This window comes from Oncorhynchus masou, chromosome 30, assembly GCF_036934945.1.
Source record: "Oncorhynchus masou masou isolate Uvic2021 chromosome 30, UVic_Omas_1.1, whole genome shotgun sequence".
In the NCBI taxonomy this organism is placed as follows: Eukaryota; Metazoa; Chordata; class Actinopteri; order Salmoniformes; family Salmonidae; genus Oncorhynchus; species Oncorhynchus masou.
This window is the reverse complement of record NC_088241.1, coordinates 32,406,574-32,431,505: the sequence shown is the minus strand read 5'-3', so window position 1 is coordinate 32,431,505 and position 24,932 is coordinate 32,406,574. Positions and strand designations below refer to the sequence as shown.

The following is a 24,932-nucleotide window of genomic DNA, read 5'->3' as shown; positions in this document are numbered from 1 at the left end:
CTTAGATTGAAGGATGGCTGGGGTGTTAAGCATGTTCCAGTTTAGGTCGCCTAGCAGCACGAGCTCTGAAGATAGATGAGGGGCAATCAGTTCACATATGGTGTCCTTTGGGGGTGGGGGGGTACTGTCACGCCCGGACCTTAGAGAGCCTTTTATTCTCTAATTTGGTTAGGTTGGGTGTGACTAGGGTGGGTACTCTAGTTTTTGTATTTCTATGTTGGCCTGGTGTGGTTCCCAATCAGAGGCAACTGTCTATCCTTGTCTCTGATTGGGGATCATATTTAGGCAGCCTTTTCCCACTGGGTTTTTGTGGGATCTTGTTTTTGTGTTGATGCCTGTGAGCTCTACAGAACGTCACGTATCGTTTAGTCTTTATTGTTTTGTTGTTCGGTTCTCATTAAAATAAAAGATGCCAAACCGATTCAACGCTGCGCTTTGGTCTGAGTTTGATTACCACGGCGATCGTGACTCCTCTTCGGCAACCGTCCAAAGTGTTGTTAACTTCACCATGCTCAAAGGGATATTCAATGTCTGCTTTTTTGTTGTTGACCATTCTACCAATAGGTTCCCTTATTTGTGAGGCATTGGAAAACCTCCCTGTTCTTTGTGGTTGAATCTGTGTTTTAAATTCACTGCTCAACTGAGGGACCTTACAGATAATTGTATGTGTGGGGTACAGAGATGAGGTAGTTATTCAAAAATCATTAAACACTATTATTGCTCACAGAGGGAGTCCATGCAACTTATCATGTGGCTTGTTAAGCAACTTTTTACTCCAGAACTGATTTAATGTCAGATTTGTATTTTTAATGAATTTGTAAAAACATAATTCCACTTTGACATTATTGGGTATTGTGTGTAGGCCAGTGACACACAATCTAAATGTAATCCATTTCAAATTCAGGCTGTAACACAACATAATGCGGAAAACGTCAAGGGGTGTCGGTACCGAGTTTGTAACGCTTGCCATCTTCCTCCGATGAGGAGTAAGAAAGGTCGGACCAATTTGCAGCGTGTTAAGTGTTCATCCTTTTAATAAACTGAACTGAACACTAAATACAAAGTAACAAAAGAGAACAAACGAAACAGCTTCGTCAGGTGCAACACACACTAAACAGAAAATAATCACCCACGAAACTAAGGTCAGAACGTGACAGTACACCCCCCCCCCCCCCAAAGGTGCGGACTCCGGCCGCAAAACCTGAAACTATAGGGGAGGGTCTGGGTGGGTGTTTGTCCGTGGTGGCGGCTCTGGCGTGGGATGTGGACCCCACTCCACCATAGTCCTTGTCCTCCTCTTAGACCGCCTCCATGGCCTCTTTCGAGCGGCGACCCTCGCCGCCAACCTCGGACTGGGGACCCTAACCACGGGTCCCGAATGGACGTGAGACTCCGGCAGCACCGGACGGACGGGAGAATCTGGCAGCACCGGACAGGCGGGAGACTCCGGCAGCTCCGGAGTGAAGGGCGATTCTGGCAGCTCCTGGCTGACTGACGGCTCTGGTAGCACCTGGCTGACTGGAGACAAGATGCGCTGAGCCGGCTTCATGGCACCTGGCTCGATGCCCACTCTAGCCCGGCCGATACGAGGCGCTGCTATGTATCGCACCAGGCTATGCTTACGCACCGGGGACACAGTGTGCCTCACGGCATAACACAGTGCCTGCCCGGTCCCTCTCTCTCCACGGTAAGCACGGGGAGTTGGCTCAGGTCTCCTACCTGACTTAGCCACACTCCCCGTGTGCCCCCCCCCAAGAAATGTTTGGGGCTGCATCTCAGGCTTCCAACCGCGCTGCCGTGCTGCCTCCTCATACCGCTGCCTCCTCATACCACCGCCTCTCGGCTTTCGCTGCCTCCAGCTCTGCCTTGGGGGGGTGATATTCTCCAGCCTGTGCCCAAGGTCCCTTGCCGTCCAAAATCTCCTCCCATGTCCAGGAGTCTTGAGATCGCTGCTGCTGCCCGTTTCCACGGTCATTGGTTCTTTGGTGGTGGGTGATTCTGTAATGTTCGTCGTCTTCCTCTGATGAGGAGTAAGAAAGGTTGGACCAATTTGCAGCATGGTAAGTGTTCATCCTTTTAATAAACTGAACACTAAATACAAAGTAACAAAAGTGAACAAACGAAACAGCTCCGTCAGGAGCTCTTTCACACTAAACAGAAAATAAATATGGTTCTCAATCAGGGACAACGATAGACAGCTGCCTCTGATTGTGAACCATACCAGGCCAAACACAGAAGTAGCAAATCATAGAAAAACTAACATAGACAACCCACCCAACTCACGCCCTGACCATACTAAAACAAAGACATAACAAAAGAACTAAGGTCAGAACGTGACAAAGTTGATGTGCAGGGGTATGAGGTAATTGACGTAGATATGTACATATAACTAGGAATAAAGTGACTAGTAAACAGGATAGATAATAAACAGTAACAGCAGCATATGTGATGAGTCAAAAAATGTTAGTGGAAGAAGGGTCAATGCAGGTAGTCCAAGTAGCTATTTAGTTAAGTATTTAGCAGTCTTATGGCTAGGGGATAGAAGCTGCGCAGGGTCCTGTTGGTTCTAGACCTGGTGCATCGGTACAGCTTGCCATGCAGTAACAGACAGAATGGTCTATGACTTGGGTGGCTGGAGTCTTTGACAATGTTTAGCCTTCCTCTGACCACGCCTGGTATAGAGGTCCTGGATGGCAGGAAGCTTGGCCCCAGTCATGTAGCTTGGCCCCAGTGATGTACTGGGCCGTACGCACTACCCTTTTCAGCACCTTCCAGTCAGATGCCAAGCAGTTGCCATACCAAGCGGTGATGCAGCCTGTCAAGATGCTCTCAATGGTGCAGCTGAATAACTTTTTGAGGACCTGAGGGCTCATGCCAAATCTTTTCAGCCTTCCGAGGGGGAAGAGGCATTGTTGTGCCTACTTCATGACTGTGTTGGTTTGTTTGGACCATGGGGGCCAATACAGAGCATTCTGTTGTATTGCTAGATTCAGCTAATCTTTCAGAGAGGTTATGGTTATACTCCCCTCCTCCTCCTCCTTTCCCCTCGGCAAATCTCCTCACTCTACCAGATATTTTCCTCCGTTGATGGAATGATATGGCGCGCTACCTTTTTTCCTCTTTCATATTCCTTTTTATCCTCTATATCCACCTCTTTTCTTTCCCCATTTTCCCCCTTTTCTTTCACCCTCCTCTCTCCATTCATCCCTCCCACCCTCTCTCTATTTATCCCACTTTTCCTCACAACCTCTCTCATTCCTCAATCTCCTCTCCCCCTCTACCCCCCCCCCCCTCTTTGTGCTGTAGTGTGTTTGTGCACTGTTGATAAGCGCCAGATAAAGGTTCTCAGTGGTCACTGATGTAATGATGATGAATGCTGCAGCGTTGCCAGTACTCCCCCCCCAATGAAATGAACACAAATTCAGTATCCCCTCAGCAAGGGGTGGGGGTCGCCAAATCTAAGAAGACAAATAGAGAGATCTCCCCCAGTGTGTGTGTTTGTGCGTGCTTGCGTGCGTGCGTTCTAGATGAAATGGTGCAATTGGAAGTACACCTTCAGTATTTTTTATCTGTAATATTATTTTTGTTTATATAAGTTTCCATGGTGTGTTTAGTGTGTAACGACAACAATAGATGGACTACAGTGCCTTGCGAAAGTATTCGGCCCCCTTGAACTTTGCGACATTTTGCCACATTTCAGGCTCAAACATAAAGATATAAAACTGTATTTTTTTGTGAAGAATCAACAACAAGTGGGACACAATCATGAAGTGGAACGACATTTATTGGATATTTCCAACTTTTTTAACAAATCAAAAACATGAAAAATTGGGTGTGCAAAATTATTCAGCCCTCTTAAGTTAATACTTTGTAGCGCCACCTTTTGCTACGATTACAGCTGTAAGTCGCTTGGGGTATGTCTCTATCAGTTTTGCACATCGAGAGAATGAATTTTTTTCCCATTCCTCCTTGCAAAACAGCTCGAGCTCAGTGAGGTTGGATGGAGAGCATTTGTGAACAGCAGTTTTCAGTTCTTTCCACAGATTCTCGATTGGATTCAGGTCTGGACTTTGACTTGGCCATTCTAACACCTGGATATGTTTATTTTCGAACCATTCCATTGTAGATTTTGCTTTATGTTTTACAATATTGACTAATGCAACCAAACCATATTAGACTCTTGCATAATAAAACAATCCACAAGCATGTATAAAATATTAAAGGGCTTATTTTCTCATCCGTACACATTAAATTAGCTGAGAATACACAGCTAACTCCTAGCTTACGAAAATTAACAACATGCTTCATGATCAAGTAACATTAGCATATCAATAAAGAATGTTTACCCCCACCATAAGATTCTAAAAGTACAGTAACGTTATCATACAGTGTCATTCATATTATAATTTAGGCTACTCAGCTAGGTAAAGTTAGCTACCATATTAAAGCTACTATAGAACACTATGGTAAAAGCAAATTGTGACTGAAACCGTCTAATGTCATTTGCTCGTGTTTCTTGGTCCAAGCAAGTCTCTTCTTCTTATTGGTGTCCTTTAGTAGTGGTTTCTTTGCAGCAGTTCGACCATGAAGGTCTGATTCACGCAGTCTCCTCTGAACATGTCACGTTCTGACCATAGTTCTTTTGTGTTTTCTTTGTTTTAGTGTTGGTCAGGACATAAGCTGAGTGGGCATTCTATGTTGTATGTCTAGTTTGTCTATTTCTATGTTTGGCCTGATATGGTTCTCCCTGATATGGTTCTCCCTATTTTGTGAAGTGCACCAGTTCCTCCTGCAGCAAAGCACCCCCACACCGTGATGCTGCCACCCCCACACCGTGATGCTGCCACCCCCGTGCTTCAAGGTTGTGATGTTTTTCTTCGGCTTGCAAGCCTCCCCTTTTTCCTCCAAATATAAGATGATCGTTATGGCTAAACAGTTATATTTTTGTTTCATCAGACCAGAGGACATTTCTCCAAAAAGTACGATCTTTGTCCCCATCTGCAGTTGCAAACTGTAGTCTGCCTTTTTATGGCGGTTTTGAAGCAGTGGCTTCTTCCTTGCTGAGCGTCCTTTCAGGTTATGTTGACACAGGACTCGTTTTACTGTGGATATAGATACTTTTGTACCTGTTTCCTCCAGCATCTTCACAAGGTCCTTTGCTGTTGTTCTGGGATTGATTTGCACTTTTCGCACCAAAGTATGTTAATCTCTAGGAGACAGAATGCGTCTCCTTCCTGAGCGGTATGACGGCTGTGTGGTCCCATGGGGTTTATACTTGTGTACTATTGCTTGTACAGATGAACGTGGTACCTTCAGGCGTTTGGAAATTGCTCCCAAGGATGAACCAGACTTGTGGAGGTCTACTATTTTTTTCTGAGGTCTTGGCTGATTTCTTTGAATTTTCCCATGATGTCAAGCAAGGAGGGACTGAGTTTGATGGTAGGCCTTGAAATACATCCACAGGTACACCTCCAATTGACTCAAATGATGTCAATTAGTCTATCAGAAGCTTCTAAAGCCATGACATCATTTTCTGGAATTTTCCAAGCTGTTTAAAGGCATAGTCAACCTAGTGTATGTACACTTCTGACCCACTGGAATTGTGATACAGTGAATTATAAGTGAAATAATCTGTCTGTAAACAATTGTTGGAAAAATTACTTGTGTCATGCACAAAGTACAGTGGGGCAAAAAAGTATTTAGTCAGCCACCAATTGTGCAAGTTCTCCCACTTAAAAAGATGAGAGAGGCCTATAATTTTCATCATAGGTACACTTAAACTATGACAGACAAAATGAGAAAAAAAATCAGAAAATCACATTGTAGGATTTGTAATGAATTTATTTGCAAATTATGGTGGAAAATAAGTATTTGGTCACCTACAAACAAGCAAGATTTCTGGCTCTCACAGACCTTCTTTAAGAGGCTCCTCTGTCCTCCACTCGTTACCTGTATTAATGGCACCTGTTTGAACTTGTTATCAGTATAAAAGACACCTGTCCACAACCTCAAACAGTCACACTCCAAACTCCACCATGGCCAAGACCAAAGAGCTGTCAAAGGACACCAGAAACAAAATTGTAGACCTGCACCAGGCTGGGAAGACAATCTGCAATAGGTAAGCAGCTTGGTTTGAAAAAATCAACGGTGGGAGCAATTATTAGGAAATGGAAGACATACAAGACGACTGATAATCTCCCTCGATCTGGGGCTCCACGCAAGATCTCACCCCGTGGGGTCAAAATGATCACAAGAACGGTGAGCAAAAATCCCAGAACCACACGGGGGGACCTAGTGAATGACCTACAGAGAGCTGGGACCAAAGTAACAAAGCCTACCATCAGTAATACACTACGCCGCCAGGGACTCAAATCCTGCAGTGCCAGACGTGTCCCCCTGCTTAAGCCAGTACATGTCCAGGCCCGTCTGAAGTTTGCTAGAGAGCATTTGGATGATCCAGAAGAAGTTTGGGAGAATGTAATATAGTCAGATGAAACCAAAATATAACTTTTTAGTAAAAACTCAACTCGTCTTGTTTGGAGGACAAAGAATGCTGAGTTGCATCCAAAGAACACCATACCTACTGTGAAGCATGGGGGTGGAAACATCATGCGTTGGGGCTGTTTTTCTGCAACGGGACCAGGACGACTGATCCGTGTAAAGGAAAGAATGAATGGGGCCATGTACCGTGAGATTTTGAGTGAAAACCTCCTTCCATCAGCAAGGGCATTGAAGATGAAACGTGGCTGGGTCTTTCAGCATGACAATGATCCCAAACACACCGCCCGGGCAACGTAGGAGTGGCTTCGTAAGAAGCATTTCAAGGTCCTGGAGTGGCCTTGCCAGTCTCCAGATCTCAACCCCATAGAAAATCTTTGGAGAGAGTTGAAAGTCCGTGTTGCCCAGCAACAGCCCCAAAACATCACTGCTCTAGAGGAGATCTGCATGGAGGAATTGGCCAAAATACCAGCAACAGTGTGTGAAAACCTTGTGAAGACTTACAGAAAACGTTTGACCTCTGTCATTGCCAACAACGGGTATATAACAAAGTATTGAGATAAACTTTTGTTATTGACCAAATACTTATTTTCCACCATAATTTGCAAATAAATTCATTAAAAGTCCTACAATGTGATTTTTTGAATTTTTTCTTTCTCATTTTGTCTGTCATAGTTGAAGTGTACCTATGATGAAAATTACAGGCCTCTCATCTTTTTAAGTGGGAGAAGTTGCACAATTAGTGGCTGACTAAATACTTTTTTGCCCCACTGTAGATGTCCTAACCGACTTTCCAAAACTATAGTTTGTTAACAAGACATTTGTGGAGTGGTTGAAAAACTAGTTTTAATGACTCCAACCTAAGTGTATGTAAACTTCCGACAAAAGGGTGGCATGTTTTTTATGTGTTGTTTCATGTGCTGCTCTAGAGTCTGGGAGACTTTTACAGGGAGGAGAGAGCATGAGTTTTAGCTTGAGTACAGTGAATCCAATTCAACCAGTGGCTGTGGATAATATGCTATGTCATCACACAGGCAAACTGTTACTTTGAAGGAGGCTACTTCTCTGTGCTCTGTGCTCTGGAGAGATCGCAGGTAGTTGACTAGAAGGCCCTGGAGGTCCTTGGACCATTCTGTCTCTGTAGTACCTGGAGCTGGATAGAGGTAGTGAGTGCTAGAAAGAGAGAGAGCCCAAACGTCTGACCTCCTACTGGCCCAGGGCCTCCTGCCTGGTATCATGACATAGTGTTCCATGTTCCTGCTGGTAGCAAACCTCAACCTGGATGCAGAGAAATGTCCTGCCTCGTTGTATGGTTGCATCCATATCCACCAGGCTCCAAGAAATCAGATGATAAACCTGCAGAGACTAACAAAATCAAATCGTACCTGTATTTAAGATTCATGTATCAGTTTGCCTATTTCACATTCATGTATATAAATGACAACATTCAATCTGATTTAAACGTATGCGTGCCATTTTGGGATAAAGGCTATGACAAATTACATTTTATACGTTATATAGCTAGCAAAGATATTATTTATATTTTCATCTCACTAGCAATTGCTTAGGCGAACAGCAAATTCCAGTATTGTGTCTACTCCGTATTGTGGCTAGCTTGACATGGGTGACTTATTCTATCATGACAACATCCTCCTTATTTGACTGTAGCTAGCTAGCTGCTAGCCTAATAAGTGTCCACTCTATTGCTTAATAACTGATGTAGTTAGCATTGAGCTAGGAAACAAGCGTTGCTTCTGACATGCCCCCGATCCTGCTTGCTTTACATCTGACAGGTATTTGACTACCGTATGAAGTTAGATTATAATGGTTTATGAAAATTGCAGTTTAGTTCATTAGCTAGCTATCTAAGTGTAAAACTGAGAGTATTGCTGTAAAATGCAGCTAGCTAGCCAACTGGACTTTATCAGTTGTACCCAAGCTAGCGATCTTAATCCTCAGTAACATTAGCTTACCATGCTTTTCTGGACATTCCTCTTGCCCATCCTGGTCATTCCTCTTACCCATCTTGGTCATTCCTCTTGCCCATCCTGGTCATTCCTCTTGCCCATCCTGGTCATTGCTCTTGCCCATCTTGGTCTTCTTCTAGGTTCAAAACTATAGTAGTCCGGTGCCTTATTGTCAAATGCAACCCACTAGTATTTTACATTTATTTAACTTGACAAGTCCGTTAAGAACAAATTCTTATTTATGACAACCTACACCGGCCAAACCCAGACGTCGCCCTATGGGACTCCTAATCACGGCCGGTTGTGTTACAGCTTGGATTCAAACTAGGATGTCTGTAGTGGCCTTAGACCACTGCACCATTCGGGAGCCCACAGACACATGGTGCAGGCAGGCAGTCAATGGCTCAGTGTTCCAAAACTGTTCACCAGTTTCTATGTCAAGAAATGACAGTGTTCCATTTGTTATTTTTATGTTTTTATGGTGCACAGCAGCATATAATAGATTTTATTTCCAATTTACCCCCATAAAGTGACATATTAATACATACAGTAGCTATATGTGTGACACATTATTGTTTGGGTTCTAATGGGAAACATAGCCTTTAACCTTTTAACTTGTTCTGTCATACTGAACGCAGACCAGGCAAATGCAATCGATCAACGCGCCATGACATTGATCAACCAATGGTGTGTTAGATACCACACACATACATTTGCTTGACACGCCCTCATTATCATATTGAAGGCAGAAATACAGAAATTAAGAAATGATATAAATGAATAACATTAATTAAAATAATTATTTATGTATGTATGTGTGCATTTATTAATTTAATTCTAATTATGGCAGCTTTGGTCCTCCATACAGTGTAGGCAAGTAAAAAAAATAGACTGTTGAGACTGCCCTGCTTAGAGGGGGGCAACTGTTGGGTGAGTGTCCTCCAGACATTACAAGTTCGCAAGTTTATATTCCAGTATATGTGTAGTCCAGGGTATTTTTTGCAAAAAGTTTAGTAAGTGTGAAGACCCTCAAAGAGAAAAGTTTATTTCAGTGTTTGACTTTGATGTACAACTGGCAAATGACTTTCAACTCAGAGCCTTTGTCATCAAAGTGTATAATTTATGTTAAATTGATTTGCTTAATGTGCTTATAATATAAGAATGTTTATTTTTCTTACCAACAGTCTGAATAGGGGTATTTTTAACCTGATTAATCGCCTCCCTTTCTGTGGGAAAGGATTATGATGGCATACAAATAAAGACACACCCTTTCATTCTCCCTTCACTAATTGTGTGTGGGACAGTCATTTCAAGGAATAAACATTAATATGAAATTTGGATTTATTTTGGGTAACGACTTCAACCGATGCGTGGTTCATAATGCCTTCTTTTGTAAGGTGCTTACTGAATATGCAAAGAGCAGCCCTTCTGTTATACAGCGAGGCTGAATATTATACAGCCTCCGTAAAATGTTGGTTATTTTTTTGTGATATCTCATTCGAACGTGGTGAAATATTTGATTTTCTAATGACATGTAAGTAGATTAGTATGTATTCTCTGCAGCTAAGGTTTATGGTAGATGCCCTACAGTACATGACAACATACAGTATCATGACTTTCAAAAGAACTGCATAATATTTACACTATACAAAACATTAAGGACACCTGCTCTTTCAATGACATAGACTGACCAAGTGAAACCAGGTGAAAGCTATGATCCTTTATTGATGTCACTTCAATCAGTGTAGATGAAAGGGCAGAGACTGGTTCAAGGAGGATTTTTAAGCTTTGAGACAATTGAGACATGGATTGTGTATGTGTGCCATTCAAAGGATGAATGGGCAAGACAAAATATTGGAGTACCTTTGAACGAGGTATGGTAGTAGGTGCCAGGCGCACTGGTTTGTGTCAAGAACTGCAACGCTGCTGGGTTTTTCATGCTCAACAGTTTCCTGTGCGTTTCAAGAATGGTCCACCACCCAAAGGACATCCAGCCAACTTGACACAACTGTGTAAAGCATTGGAGTCAACATGGGCCAGCATCCCTGTGGAATGCTTTTGATACCTTGTAGAGTCCATGCCCCAACGAATTGAGGCTGTTCCGAGGACAATTTAATATAAGGAAGGTGTCCTTAATGTTTTTTACACTCAGTGTATGTGCCTCCCTGAGATAAATCCTCAGATAGAAAAATAATATTAGCATTACCTGACCTAGATTAGAATTTCCAGAAATGGCACATCCTGTAGGTACTTACAATATGACATACTTATGACTTATTATATAATGATAATGGTTATAACAAGGCTAGGTTATGACTAGTGCCCAGAGTTTATCCTGGTCAGGTGGTCACAAAGTCAGGAAAAACTCTGGGCCCCACTGATAATCCAGGTACTGTATTACCCCTGAGGGACCCCAGTGTTAAGGATCAGCGTGGCAGACGTGTTGTTGCCTACTCTTACCACCTGGGTGCGGCCCATCAGGAAGTCCAGGATCCAGTTGCAGAGGGAGGTGTTTAGTCCCAGATACCTTAACTTAGTGATAAGCTTCGTGGGCACAATGGTGTTGAACACTGAGCTGTGGTCAATGAACAGCATTCTCACATAGGTGTTCCTTTTGTGCAGGTGAGAAATGGCAGTGTGGAGTACGATTGAGATTGCATCATCTGTGGATCAGTTGGGGCGGTAAGCGAATTGGAGTGGGTCTACGGTGTCCGGGAGGATGCTGTTGATGTGAGCCATGACCAACCTTTCAAAGCACTTCATGGCTACCGACGTGAGTGCCACGGGGCGGTAATAATTTAGGCAGATTACCTTTGCTTCCTTGGGCACAGGGACTATGGTGGTCTGCTTGAAACATGTAGGTATTACAGACTCGGTCAGGGAGAAGTTGAAAATGTCAGTGAAGACACTTGACAGTTGGTCTGCACATGCTTTGCGTACGCATCCTGGTAATCCGTCTGGCCCAGTGGCTTTGTGAATGTTGACCTGTTTAAAGGTTTTGTTCATATCGGCTACCGAGAGCGTAATCACACAGTCATCCAGAACAGCTGGTGCTCTCGTGCATGCTTCAGTGTTGCTTGCCTCGAAGTGAGCATAAAAGGCATTTAGCTCGTCTGGTAGGCTCGCATCACTGGGGAGCTTGCGTATGAATTTCCCTTTGTAGTCTGTAATAGTTTTCAAGACCTGTCACATCCGATGAGCGTCAGAGCCGGTGTAGTAGGATTCAATCTTAATCCTGTATTGACGCTTTGCTTGTTTGATGGTTTGTCTGAGGGCATAGCAGGATTTCTTATAAGCGTCCGGATTGTTCTCCTGCTCCTTGAAAGCAGCAGCTCTAGCCTTTAGCTTGATGCAGATGTTGCCTGTAATCCATGGCTTCTGGTTGGGATATGTACGTACAGTCACTGTGGGGACGACTTCATCGATGCACTTATTTATGAAGCCAATGACTGAGGTGGTGTATTAATCAATGCCATTGAATGAATCCCAGAACATATTCCAGTCTGTGCTAGCAAAACAGTCCTGTAGTGTAGCATTCACATCATCTGACCACTTCCGTATTGAGCGAGTCACTGGTACTTCCTACTTTAGTTTTTGCTTGTAAACAGGAATCAGGAGGATATAATTATGGTCACATTTGCCAAATGGAGGGCAGGGGAGAGCTTTGTATGCATCTCTGTGTGTGGTGTAAAGGTGGTCTCGGATATTTCTCCCCCCTTGTTGCACATTTGACATGCTGGTAAAACTGATTGAAGATTGCCTGCATTAAAGTCCCCGGTCACTAGGAGTGCTACCACTGGATGAGCATTTTCTCCTTTGCTTATGGCCTTATAGAGTTGGTTGAGAGCGTTCTTAGTGCCAGCTTCGGTTTGTGGTGGTAAATAGACAGCTACGAATAATACAGATGAGAACTCTCTTGGTAGATAGTGTGGTCTACAGTTTATTATAAGGTACTCTACCTCAGGTGAGCAATACCTTGAGACTTCTTTAATATTAGACATCACGCACCAGCTGTTATTGACAATAAAGAGACACTCCTCGTCTTACCAGAGGTAGCGTCTCTGTTCTGCCGGTGCATGGAAAATCTCGCTAGCTCTATATTGTCCGTTTTTAATGTCCCGTTGGTAGGATAATCTGAATCGTAGTTCTTCCCTTTTATTGTTCAATGATTGCATGTTAGCGAGAAGAATGGAAGGAAGTGGGAGTTTACTCGCTCGCCTCCAGTATTTTCAGAAGGATGCCCGTTCTGCGGCCTATTTTCCGGCGTCTTTTCTTCACGCAAAAGACGTGGCTTGTTCCAGTGAATGCTTTCCTTCTCGTCGGACTCGTTAAAGGAAAAAGTTTCTTCCAGTCCGCGGTGATTAATCACTTTTATGATGTCCAGTAGTTATTTTCGGTCATAAGAGACGGTAGCAGCAACCTTATGTACACAATAAGTAAAAAAAATAGCACAATTGGTTGGGAGAATGTAAAACGTCAACCATGTTCTTCGGCGCCATCTATCAACTTTGCATTGCTTGACTGTGAAGACTGATAAAAGTAACCAAGAAGTGGAAAGAGAAGGTTAAAAGATAAACAGAATTAGAGAAAGAGACAGACCGAGAGAGAGGAACACTTGTAGGATGGTGTGATTGGGTGTAGCGGTGGTGTCCAGGTCAGAGGGATTATGGGTGAAAAGGTCCTGCTTTTAATTGCTGTCTCTAAAACCATGGACTGCTCTGAATGCTTCATAACACAAAAGGGTGGTCAGCCACACTTGAGTGGCCAGGAGCTGAATATTTGTTGTACCAATGGAATGTGTATGGCCTTGCTTTTCTCCTCACCCTGCACTCCTCCCCCAATATATTTATCTTCTGAATCTGAATATCCCTCCTTCCTTCCAACCTTTTCTGACTCACCTGGGGGGAGGGAGGTAGAGAGGTTTAGAGGTTCAAACAATGAAGGGAGCCAACGCACGCATACTTATGCTGGCACGCACCTCGCACCCACGCAGGGACACACGCAAACACCGGCAAAAAGCACCGGCAGGTCGAGGGTGTAAACAAGTTTCTTCTTCTTCTTCACTTTTGCAAGGAGTTCAATTGTCAGAACGGTGCAATTTAAAAGAGGGCAGAAAAAAACCTTTGTCTGATCTCCCCTCTGCCAGAGACAGAATGTCAGTCGAGGAGTGCCTCACATTTGAGTTTCTATGGTTGCAGGCCAATGAAAGTGGGTGAGTGGCTTGCTGTCTCTCTCAACCCAGGACCTGAATCGATCGAGTGCTCAGGAACTCACACATACACACTCACTCACTCTTGTTGTTCTACAAAAATTGAAAAAAGTTCTGAAACTAACCCCAAAACTCTAACACTCATCAAACGCATACCAGTGATTTGAGATGAGATCTGTTATAGAAAGATAGAAATTAGGTCTGGAGTGACATGGTACACATGTATTCATGTGGGACTGATTAGAGGAAGAGTTTGTTTAAATCTGTCTTGATTGGTCGGGGAGTAATTGTGCTTTGTTTATTTTTATTTTTTTGGGGGGGGGGTAATTAACGATTGCTTACAGATGTTGTTGTCGGCTTAGAATGGACGGCAGGAGGGTTGGGAAAAAAACAAACAAAGCGCACCTTGTTTGTCTGAAGTTGCCCCCCCCTCCCCCTCTACACCGCCCTCTTAGGAGAGTTTTGGTAACACCATCCACTTCTCCTGTAAATTCAACATCAGCCCTGTGCATTTCAGCCCTATTTACCAACTCCCCTCTTTCTAATCTGCTAGTGTTTATGGGATGGAAGGCAATTAAATAGTATCGTTTGGCAATTAGGACTCTATTTGAAAGAAATGTTGCACAGACTAAATATTTCCAGCAATTATCCTCGAACAATGGTGTGTTTCGGGGTCTAAGTGAAGGGCTTGCAGTGGATTTAAATGATCCCATATTTTATGTTATGGTTTAGCATGTTTGGTTGCTGTCTCCATGGCTAGGGTTCAGGGATGACTTGACCCAAATAGAGGTTCTGAACTGAACTGAGACGGTTTGCTACTATAGACTGTTGGCTGAATCTCTTAGGGGCAATCTGAAATTCTAGTCCCAAAATCAATGTACCAAACCCAGATTTGCCCTTCAAAACAGAGAGACAGCATTAACCGAAACAACATTTGTTCTTTGAGAGAAGGAAAAATTTCCAGGCACCATGATATTCCCAAAAGCACCACAGACGAGCCTTAATTGTTTGAGGCTGTGAATGTTTCTCTCTCTGTAGTATCCCCTGAAGGTTTCTTCTTTCTCTCTGGAAGAGGAGGAATTATCCGTACGTACCTATCCACAACCTTCACTTCCATGTACTCTAAGATACAATATAACCTGAGCTTACTGAACAGCAACGTCTTTAACTAATATACTTTGAAATAAAATGTATAGAACTTAATTCCCCCACATTACCGTAAGTTTACTATGTCATAGTTCAAAATTTGGTGAGATGAGAAGTTAGCTAGCTGTCCCATTTGTGAGGTTGCAAAATTATCTTAACTTTATCAAAATTCCCAGGTTTTTACAGAAATCCCGGTTGGAAGATTCATGCTATAAGGCCCATTGGGTGCATTGAGAGGGCAGTGAGAAGATCAAACATAACAATTATGAGTGAAAATAAACCGAGTGGAGCTGGTGGATGGCCCTCTCTGTGGCCAGGGATAAAAGGGGATTGACTGAAACGACTTCCTTACGGTATGGAGGTCAGCGGTCAGCAAACATGAAGCGCCAGTTCTATGGGATTGTTTTCTTGAAGACTTTTAGATTTCATGCTTTCATACAGTCTGTTTCTAAAGAGGTGGAGCCATCCCACTGGGCACAGATGTCAGTTCAATGTCTAGTTTTTATTGACATTTGGTTGTCACCATGTCATTAGATTTTGGTTAAATATTGGATGAAAAAAATACGAAATGCCCTTAAGTTGTTTACTTTTTGCAAATCTAGTTAGTTTTCCATATTGATTCAATGTCATCCCAGAATTTTGGGGTTGAGGTGACGTGGCAACAGTGTTGATTCAACCTGTTTTTGCACAGTGGGATACTGTTGCATCTCTATTGTTGAGAGAGTGTGACATTAACCTTTTGTGCAATTCAACACCGTCTTTACACTTGCACTTTGTCTTGTTAAAAATTGGGTCAGTTTAACAATTTCTTGAAGCTTTAAACGAAACAAAAGTGTTAAGAGTTTTACTATGATAGACACTCCTTGGACAATCATCGCTGGAAGACCAATGCATCTGGAGATAATGTTAGGAAAGTCTGTAGCATGACAGTTTGCTCTAATAAAGCTCTGCAATGGGACATTTTACTGTAGGTCTGCTCTTGTTGACATCTTCTTGGACACCTGTTCCCTACCCCCCAGGTGTCCTGTCTCCAAGAGGTGCTGAGGAATGAGCTGTCGCCATGGAAACCCAGTCCCAGGCCAGTTCTGCAGCTGAGAAGAAGAAGAAGGTGGAGACCATCGTGGCAACCAAGGGCTTGTCCACGTCCGCCGACATCAGCGAGAAGGCTGTGGCCTCCAGCACTACATCCAATGGTAAGGATTGTTTCCAGCTTTTACCTCCTCTTCTTTCCTTCCTTGCCCTCTCAGGTCCCCTCTCTTGTTCTCTTCCTCACTGGTCCCTTCCATCTCTCTCCTGTCGATTTCTTGTCATGTCTGACTCCGAACAGGAAGTTGTAAGGAGTTGAATGGTTTGGTCATGAAGTTAAGATATTGGTGTTTCTTCATTTAGGATGGTGTTTGTAGTGGAATGCAAGATGTGAAGGGATCATGTTCTTACAAACTCAATCATGTGTAATGTTGAAAACAAGGTCAGGCGCTTCTGGAGAAAGTTGAGTTCATATACAACAATCGTATATGCAACATATGCAACATCTTGAATACACAACAAAAGATGTTCATTGTTCAGTCATTTGGCCCTCACAACACAGCTGCAGAAATGAAGAATATTCGAAAACAAAATATTTTTTCTCCAGGAGTGACTGGGACTGCCAGACAAAAGTCATAACAAACCCAGAGGACAAATGACCATGACTTAAGTTGCAGCTGTGGTCATTAGCTGCAGCTGGAAGAGTTATGTTTTTTATTTGGGGGGGGGGGGTTGAGGTGGTAAGAGGTGTGTGGGGGGATGGGGGAGTAGTAGACTTAGGGGTGTCAGCGGAGAGAGAGAGGTAAGGAAGCCCTCTGTCACCCTGGGTTTCCATCTGATTTGTAGCATGTCAAATGTAATCATTCCAGGTCCATGGCAGAAGCCTTCAAACACTCCAGGAGAAGGTTAATGACTCAGAAGGTCTCTCTCTCACACTCACACTCACTGTCTCAATCTCTCACTGTTTCTCACTGTTTCTCTCTCTCTCTCTCTCTCTCTCTATTTATATATATATATATATATATATATATATATATATATATATATATATACAGTGCCTTGCGAAAGTATTCGGCCCCCTTGAACTTTGCGACCTTTTGCCACATTTCAGGCTTCAAACATAAAGATATAAAACTGTATTTTTTTGTGAAGAATCAACAACAAGTGGGACACAATCATGAAGTGGAACGACATTTATTGGATATTTGAAACTTTTTTAACAAATCAAAAACTGAAAAATTGGGCATGCAAAATTATTCAGCCCCTTTACTTTCAGTGCAGCAAACTCTCTCCAGAAGTTCAGTGAGGATCTCTGAATGATCCAATGTTGACCTAAATGACTAATGATGATAAATACAATCTACCTGTGTGTAATCAAGTCTCCGTATAAATGCACCTGCACTGTGATAGTCTCAGAGGTCCGTTAAAAGCGCAGAGAGCATCATGAAGAACAAGGAACACACCAGGCAGGTCCGAGATACTGTTGTGAAGACGTTTAAAGCCGGATTTGGATACAAAACGATTTCCCAAGCTTTAAACATCCCAAGGAGCACTGTGCAAGCAATAATATTGAAATGGAAGGAGTATCAGACCACTGCAAATCTACCAAGACCTGGCCGTCCCTCTAAACTTTCAGCTCATACAAGGATAAGACTGATCAGAGATGCAGCCAAGAGGCCCATGATCACTCTGGATGAACTGCAGAGATCTACACCTGAGGTGGGAGACTCTGTCCATAGGACAACAATCAGTCGTATATTGCACAAATCTGGCCTTTATGGAAGAGTGGCAAGAAGAAAGCCATTTCTTAAAGATATCCATAAAAAGTGTTGTTTAAAGTTTGCCACAAGCCACCTGGAAGACACACCAAACATGTGGAAGAAGGTGCTCTGGTCAGATGAAACCAAAATTGAACTTTTTGGCAACAATGCAAAACGTAATGTTTGGCGTAAAAGCAACACAGCTCATCACCTTGAACACACCATACCCACTGTCAAATATGGTGGTGGCAGCATCATGGTTTGGGCCTGCTTTTCTTCAGCAGGGACAGGGAAGATGGTTAAAATTGATGGGAAGATGGATGGAGCCAAATACAGGACCATTCTGGAAGAAAACCTGAGAAAGACCTGAGACTGGGACGGAGATTTGTCTTCCAACAAGACAATGATCCAAAACATAAAGCAAAATCTACAATGGAATGGTTCAAAAATAAACATATCCAGGTGTTAGAATGGCCAAGTCAAAGTCCAGACCTGAATCCAATTGAGAATCTGTGGAAAGAACTGAAAACTGCTGTTCACAAATGCTCTCCATCCAACCTCACTGAGCTCGAGCTGTTTTGCAAGGAGGAATGGGAAAACATTTCAGTCTCTCGATGTGCAAAACTGATAGAGACATACCCTAAGCGACTTACAGCTGTAATTGCAGCAAAAGGTGGAGCTACAAAGTATTAACTTAAGGGGGCTGAATAATTTTGCAAGCCCAATTTTTCAGTTTTTGATTTGTTAAAAAAGTTTGAAATATCCAATAAATATCGTTCCACTTCATGATTGTGTCCCAATTGTTGTTGATTCTTCACAAAAAAATACAGTTTTATATCTTTATGTTTGAAGCCTGAAATGTGGCAAAAGATTGCAAAGTTCAAGAGGGCTGAATACTTTTGCAAGGCACTGTATATATATATATATATATATATATATATATATATATATATATATATATATATATATATATATATATATATATATATATATATATATATATATATATGGGAGTTATTGCAGGAAGTTGAGTGGGGTGGGGGTGGCGTGTAGGGGGGAATGCATCTCGATCCGTCTTGGGAACACTGTCCCTCTTACTCATTCCCATATGGCAACACTATTTTATTAATTAAAGGAGGGAAGATAAAAATATGTTTTGCGGTGTGGAAAATGCATGGATGTAATTAGGCTCTTGTGATTGTGCATTTTTCTTTGTAATGCTCTGGTAATTACTCCTACTAACAACGTAACGTTTGTCTTGGAAAGGTACTCCCGCAATGATCTGAACTTACACAAGGGGCCATACCTGGGGTGAAAGAGTAGGGAAACAAAAAATGCTATTCTTATCCAAGATCATAGGAGAGAGCGGGAAAGAAAGATAGAAGGAGGAATGAGGGATGATACTTATCCACAGAGAAAGAGATAGCTTACACATTTTTTGAGCAGGTTCTAATGACAGCACATTCTCCAAGTTGCCCCAGAACTCATAACATCTTATCAGGTGTAACCTTACGCCCCTGTCAACTTTAACCTCTGTAGCCCCCCTGTCCCCTCTCCTTCCCCATACAAACAAAAGGTAATTGTGAGCAGCTGTGGAACCCCAGTGGCTGGCTCTTCTCAGGAAGGCCCAGGTGAATATTTCCCCCATCATGCTGCAGAGGAGTGGCCCCTGAACCCACACAGGGGAAACCCTGTAGGACACCCCTCCACCACAGCATGCTACGATTAGAACTGAAGAAGTAAAAGCTAGCAAAAAGTTAAATAAATTGAGGAGCAGTTATTGGTGGACTTATGGGCTGTTTAGCTTTGGTCTCTCTGAAGTGTTTTCTGTTGCAATACAATTACTACACGATTGCGTGTTTTGATTTTGTTTGTGATTAAGGCATATGGAAATAATTTTCTGGAAAACCTCGCCTGATAGGCTTTGTGTCTAAGTTCACGTTTTTGGGGGACTTAATTGATTCAAATGTTGGCAGGTCCTGGAGGTTATAATTTGATTAAATTATGTTTTTTTTTGTGACAAAATTGGCTTCATGACGTTACTAACCACTCTCCCAAATCTAATTCCAGAACACAAAGTACAAAGACATAAATATAACTTTTTTCTTTCTAAATATTAGAATGTTTTGGTTCTTTATATTGTGTATAGATGACACAAGTAAAAAATACAGTACTTATATTACATATACACTATGTAACCATGTGTGTACATATGTCCTGAGCAGTTCCCTAACTCAATAAAAATCTGAACAGATGGAAAACTTTTGTTTCTTCCTTTCTGTCCTTTCCTGTCCTTTCCTTTCTTCCTTTCTGTCCTTCGTTATTTTCTTTTCTCTCACCCTCTCTTTTCTCTCACTTTTATATATCCTACTACCCTCTCTTTTCTGCCAACGTGCACTCCTCTCTCTTCCTCTCTTATTCTTGTATGTAAGTTTTGTCGGAGTTGAGAGAGCTTGCTTGGCTTTGTAATGTGCAGTCTTGGAGGGTGAGCTAGCTAACTAGCGTTCCCACATGGTTGGCTAAATGGTGGCTTCATCCCGTGTACTATTCATCTTTTCGCCCGCTCCCCTGGCCTGACAGCTCAAAAGGGCCGACTGAGCCACAACAATGCTGTGATTGGTGTTCTTTAAGAGGGGCAAGGGGGAGACCTCCCCCCACCCTCATCATTTTCCAGGCAGGTGGACCACAAAGTCTCCTGATTCTTTTGTTGTTTCCCCGGGCCTTACAAAAAAAGATGTCCATGCTCTTGGCTGAATAAATCCTGTCGTCATGGGATAATTTGCTAATAAAAAAAACTAGAAAAGAAGGGAGGGAAAGGTCCCTGCTTATTGATTGAGGAGAGAGAGGGTGAAAAAAAAAGTTTCTGGTTGGTTGGTTCATTGGATTTTTTTATATGGATGCTGCTGAATTAGGAAAATGAGGGAAGAGAGGGACAAAGAGGAGTGAGAGAGAGGGAGGGCTAGAAGCGAGGGAAAGAGTGAGCGAGAGAGGGGAAGTGAGAGTTTGAGTTAGCGAGCTAGTTTAGGAAATTGTAGTGGAATGCATGCCCTAAAGTAGCAAGGTTTTCTGTAGACCAGAGGATGTTAGCGGGAGGAGCTATAGGAGTATGGGATCATTGTAAAAGCAAGGAATGTAAATCAATAGAATGGTACCAAACACATTTGAAACAAAGTGTTTTGACTCCATTTCATTGATTCCATTCCAGCCACCATTACAATGAGCCCGTCCTCATATAGCTCCTCCCACCAGCCTCCTCTGCTGTGAACCTAATAGTTTATGAAGGAAGGACTCAGAACCTTTTAAAAGGGTGCTTTGGGATTTTGGCAATGAAGCCCTTTATCTACTTCCCCAGAGTCAGATGAACATGGATACCATTTTTAAGTCTCTGCATCCAGTATGAATGAATTAGAGGTCATTTTGCGAGTCAACGCTAACTAGTGTTAGCGCAGTAACTGGAAGTCTATAATATCTTATAGCATGCTAGCAGTTACCATAGACTTCCAGTCATTGCACTAGCGCTAGTTAGCAATTGGGTTAACACTATTTAGCAATTTCCTTCAAACTGTACGCAGAGACATAAACATAAGTAAGTTTATCTGACTTTGGGGAAGTAGATAAAGGGCTTCATTGTCAAAATCCTGAAGTATCCCTTTATAACGGTCACGCTTGGAAGGGCACGAGCAGGAGTCTCAGAGGCCCAAAGTTGAGCCTTGAGGAGGAAGGAATTTTCTGCTTACATGTAGAAGGTTACCAGCGAAATCCATAACCCAAACAGAGATCGTGGCAAAAGTGTTTAGGAGAAAAAAAAGAGCTGTTGACTGCTTTTAAAACATACAAAACCTCAGAGAGAGGAGAGGAGAATGGGAGATGCAGAGAGAGAAGGGGAGAGATAAAGAAGAAAAAGTGAGGGGACACCTTTTTAGGTAGCCATTTAAATGATCAATTGTAAATAGAAGGGGGATGTCATCTATCAGAAATAAAGTTTCCGTTTAACAGCGGGGATGGAAAGTAATTTACAGATACGCTGTCCCCGGCCATCTTTGTGCTGCTCAGATAAGGTTTCATTTCAGAAACGGATAGGAGACATTTTCACTTACGGGGTCCCTATTCCGCGACACCTGTGATAACAGCTTGTGGGCCCTAATTGAAAATGGGTTTCAAAATGGATTTTCACATTTCTTCTCCTCCCTCCCTCACCCCATTCCTTACTCATTGCCCCCCTCTCCCCCACCTCCTCACTCCCATCAAGACAAACCCCCCACCTCTGCTCCCATCCCTTTCCGTGGTGTTCCGTGTGTCTGGAAATATTGGAGGAATGGAGGGCCAGGGAGGAGGGGAGGTGAGGGGCCGGTTTTCCTGGCATTGGGGAAAATGGAGCGTGGGGAGCGGATTATCCCTCAGCATCCTGTCAGTGGTATGACAGCCTTGCGATCTGTCTTATTAATGAAATCATTGATCACTTGATAGGACTCATAATCAACTTTCATCAAAGTGTCCTCCTGCCCCCCTCCTCACACATGCACGCACACACACACACATTTGTTTTACTATCCTTGTGGGGACCAAACAATTGATTCCCATTCAAAATCCTATTTTCCCTATCCCCTAACACTAACTGCCACCATCACTGCTCTCCACATTTTATCTCTCACTTTTTCTCTCTTTAGATTTACTACTCTACCTGTCAGATTTTTTGTAAAAAAAAAAGAAGAGATTTTATGAGTGGCTTGATCATTATAAAATGAAAGAAATGAGTCAGCGCTGCTAGTGGCCGGGGACTTTAATGCAGGAAAACTTAAATCCATTTGATCTAATTTCGACCAGCATTTCACACGTGCAACCAGAGTAAAAAAACAACAACTCTAGACCACCTTTACGCCACACACAGAGATGCGTACAAAGCTCTCCTTCACCCTCCATTTGGCAAATCTGACCATACTCTATTTGGCAAATCTGACCATCCTGATTCCTGCTTACAAACAAAAACTAAAGCAGGAAGTACCAGTGACTCGCTCAATAAGGAAATGGTCAGATGATGCAGATCCTAAGCTACAGGACTGTTTTGCTAGCCAAGAATAGAATATGTTCAGGGATTAATCCAATGGTATTGAGGAGTATACCACATCAGTCACCGTCTTCATCAATAAGTGCATCGATGAAGTCGTACCCACAGTGACCGTACGTACATACCCCAACCAGAAGCCATGGATTACAGGCAACATACGCACTGAGCTAAAGAGTAGAGCTGCCGCTTTCAAGGAGCGGGACTCTAACTCGGACGCTCATAACAAATTATGCTATGCCGTCTAACGAACCATCAAACAAGTATTGGGTCGATACAGGACAAAGATTGAATCCTACTACACCAGCACTGACACTTGTCGGATGTGGCAGGGTTCGCAAAGTATTACAGACTACAAAGGGAAGCCCAGCCGAGAGCTGACCAGTGACGCGAGAGTACCAGACGAGCTAAATTACTTCAATGCACGCTTTGAGGCAAGCAACACTGAAGCATGCATGAGAGCACCAGCTGTTCCAGACAACTGTGATCCCGCTCTCCGTAGCCGATGTGAATAAGACCTTTAAACAGGTCAACATTCACAAGGCCGCAGGGCCAGATGGATTACCAGGATGTGTACTCAGAGCATGCGCTGATCAACTGGCAAGTGTGTTCACTGTCATTTTCAACCTGCCCCTGAGCGAGTCTGTAATCCCTACTTGTTTCAAGCAGATCACCATATTCTCTGTGCCAAAAAATACCAAGGTAATCTGCCTAAATGACTACCAACACGTAGCACTCTGTCTGTAGCCATGAAGTGCTTTGAAAGGCTGGTCATGGCTCACATCAACACCACCATTACAGAAACCATAGATCCACTCCAATTCGTAAACCCCCCCAACAGATCCACATATGACGCAATCTCTATTGCACTCTACAATGCCGATTGCCCCCCTGGACAAAAGGAACACCTATTTGTGAGAATGCTGTTCATTGACTACAGCCTCACATTCAACACCATAATGCCCTCAAAGCTCATCACTAAGCTAAGGAATCTGGGACTAAACACCTCCCTCTGCAACTGGATCCTAGAGTTTGACTCTGTACTGGTACCACCTGTATATACAGTGCATTCGGAAAGTATTCAGACCCTTTCACTTTCTCCAAATGTTGTTATGCTACAGCCTTATTATCAAATTGATGAGGAAAATAAATATTTCATCCATCTACATATACTCCTTAATACCAAAGTAAAACAGGTTTTTACTAATTTATAAAATAATAATGGAAATATCACATTCACATAATTATTCATACCCTTTATTCAGTACTTTGATGAAGCACATTTGGCAGTGATTACAGCCTAAAGTTTACCAGTCAAAAGTATGGACACAAACTTTTGACTGGTACTGTACATTTAGGAAGTTTCTCCCATTCTTCTCTGCAGATCCTTTCAAGCTCTGTCAGGTTGGATGGGGAGCGTCGCTGCACAGCTATTTTCAGGTCTCTCCAGAGATGTTAGATCGGGTTCAAGGATCTCTCTGTACTTTGCTCCGTTCTTACCCTCAATCCTGACTAGCCAAAGAGTTCCATCTTGGTTTCATCAGACCAGAGAACCTAGTTTATTATGGTCTGAGAGTCTTTTAGGTGTCTTTTGGCAACAGGTTTGTGCCTTTCCAAATCATGTCCAATCAATTTCATTTACCACGTGGACTCAAATCAATTTGTAGGAACATCTCAAGGATAATCAATGGAAACAGGATTCACCTGAGCTCAATTTCGACTCTCACAGCAAAGGGTCTGAATAATTATGTAAATAAGTTATTTCTGTTAAAAAAATAGGTATTTTTTATACATTTGCTTGTCACGGCTTTCGTTGTGGGAAGGAGGAGCGGACCAAAATGCAGCGTAGTTGTGATTCATTTTATTTAATAAGGAAACTATACACGATTAAACTAACAAAATCACAAACGTACGAAAACCGAAAACAGCCCTATCTGGTGCAAAACACAGAGACAGGAACGATCACCCACAAACACACAGTGAAACCCAGGCTACAATGACTAACACCTGCCTCTGATTGAGAACCATATCAGGCCAGACATAGAAATAGACAAACAAGACATCCAACATAGAATGCCCACTCAGATCACACCCTGACCAACCAAAACATAGAAACATACAAAGTAAACTATGGTCAGGGTGTGACATTGCTAAAATGTATAAAAACTTGTTTTCACTTTGTCTTTATGGGGCATTGTTTGTAGATTGATTAGATTATAATAAAAACAATTTTTTATTTGATTATGGCTGTAACGTAACAAAAT

General features: G+C 42.7%; 1 protein-coding gene across 3 annotated transcripts in view; it reads left to right on the top strand.

The window, feature by feature from the left end:
- Positions 1-24,932, top strand: part of LOC135522535 (transcriptional activator GLI3-like) — a 174,901-nt gene that overhangs the window by 24,238 nt on the left and 125,731 nt on the right. For all 3 annotated transcript variants that reach the window (XM_064948888.1, XM_064948889.1, XM_064948887.1), the window contains exon 2: positions 15,840-16,013. In XM_064948888.1, the coding sequence (XP_064804960.1) occupies positions 15,881-16,013 (133 nt within the window). In that variant the 5' untranslated portion in view covers positions 15,840-15,880. The remainder of the gene's footprint in view (positions 1-15,839; positions 16,014-24,932) is intronic.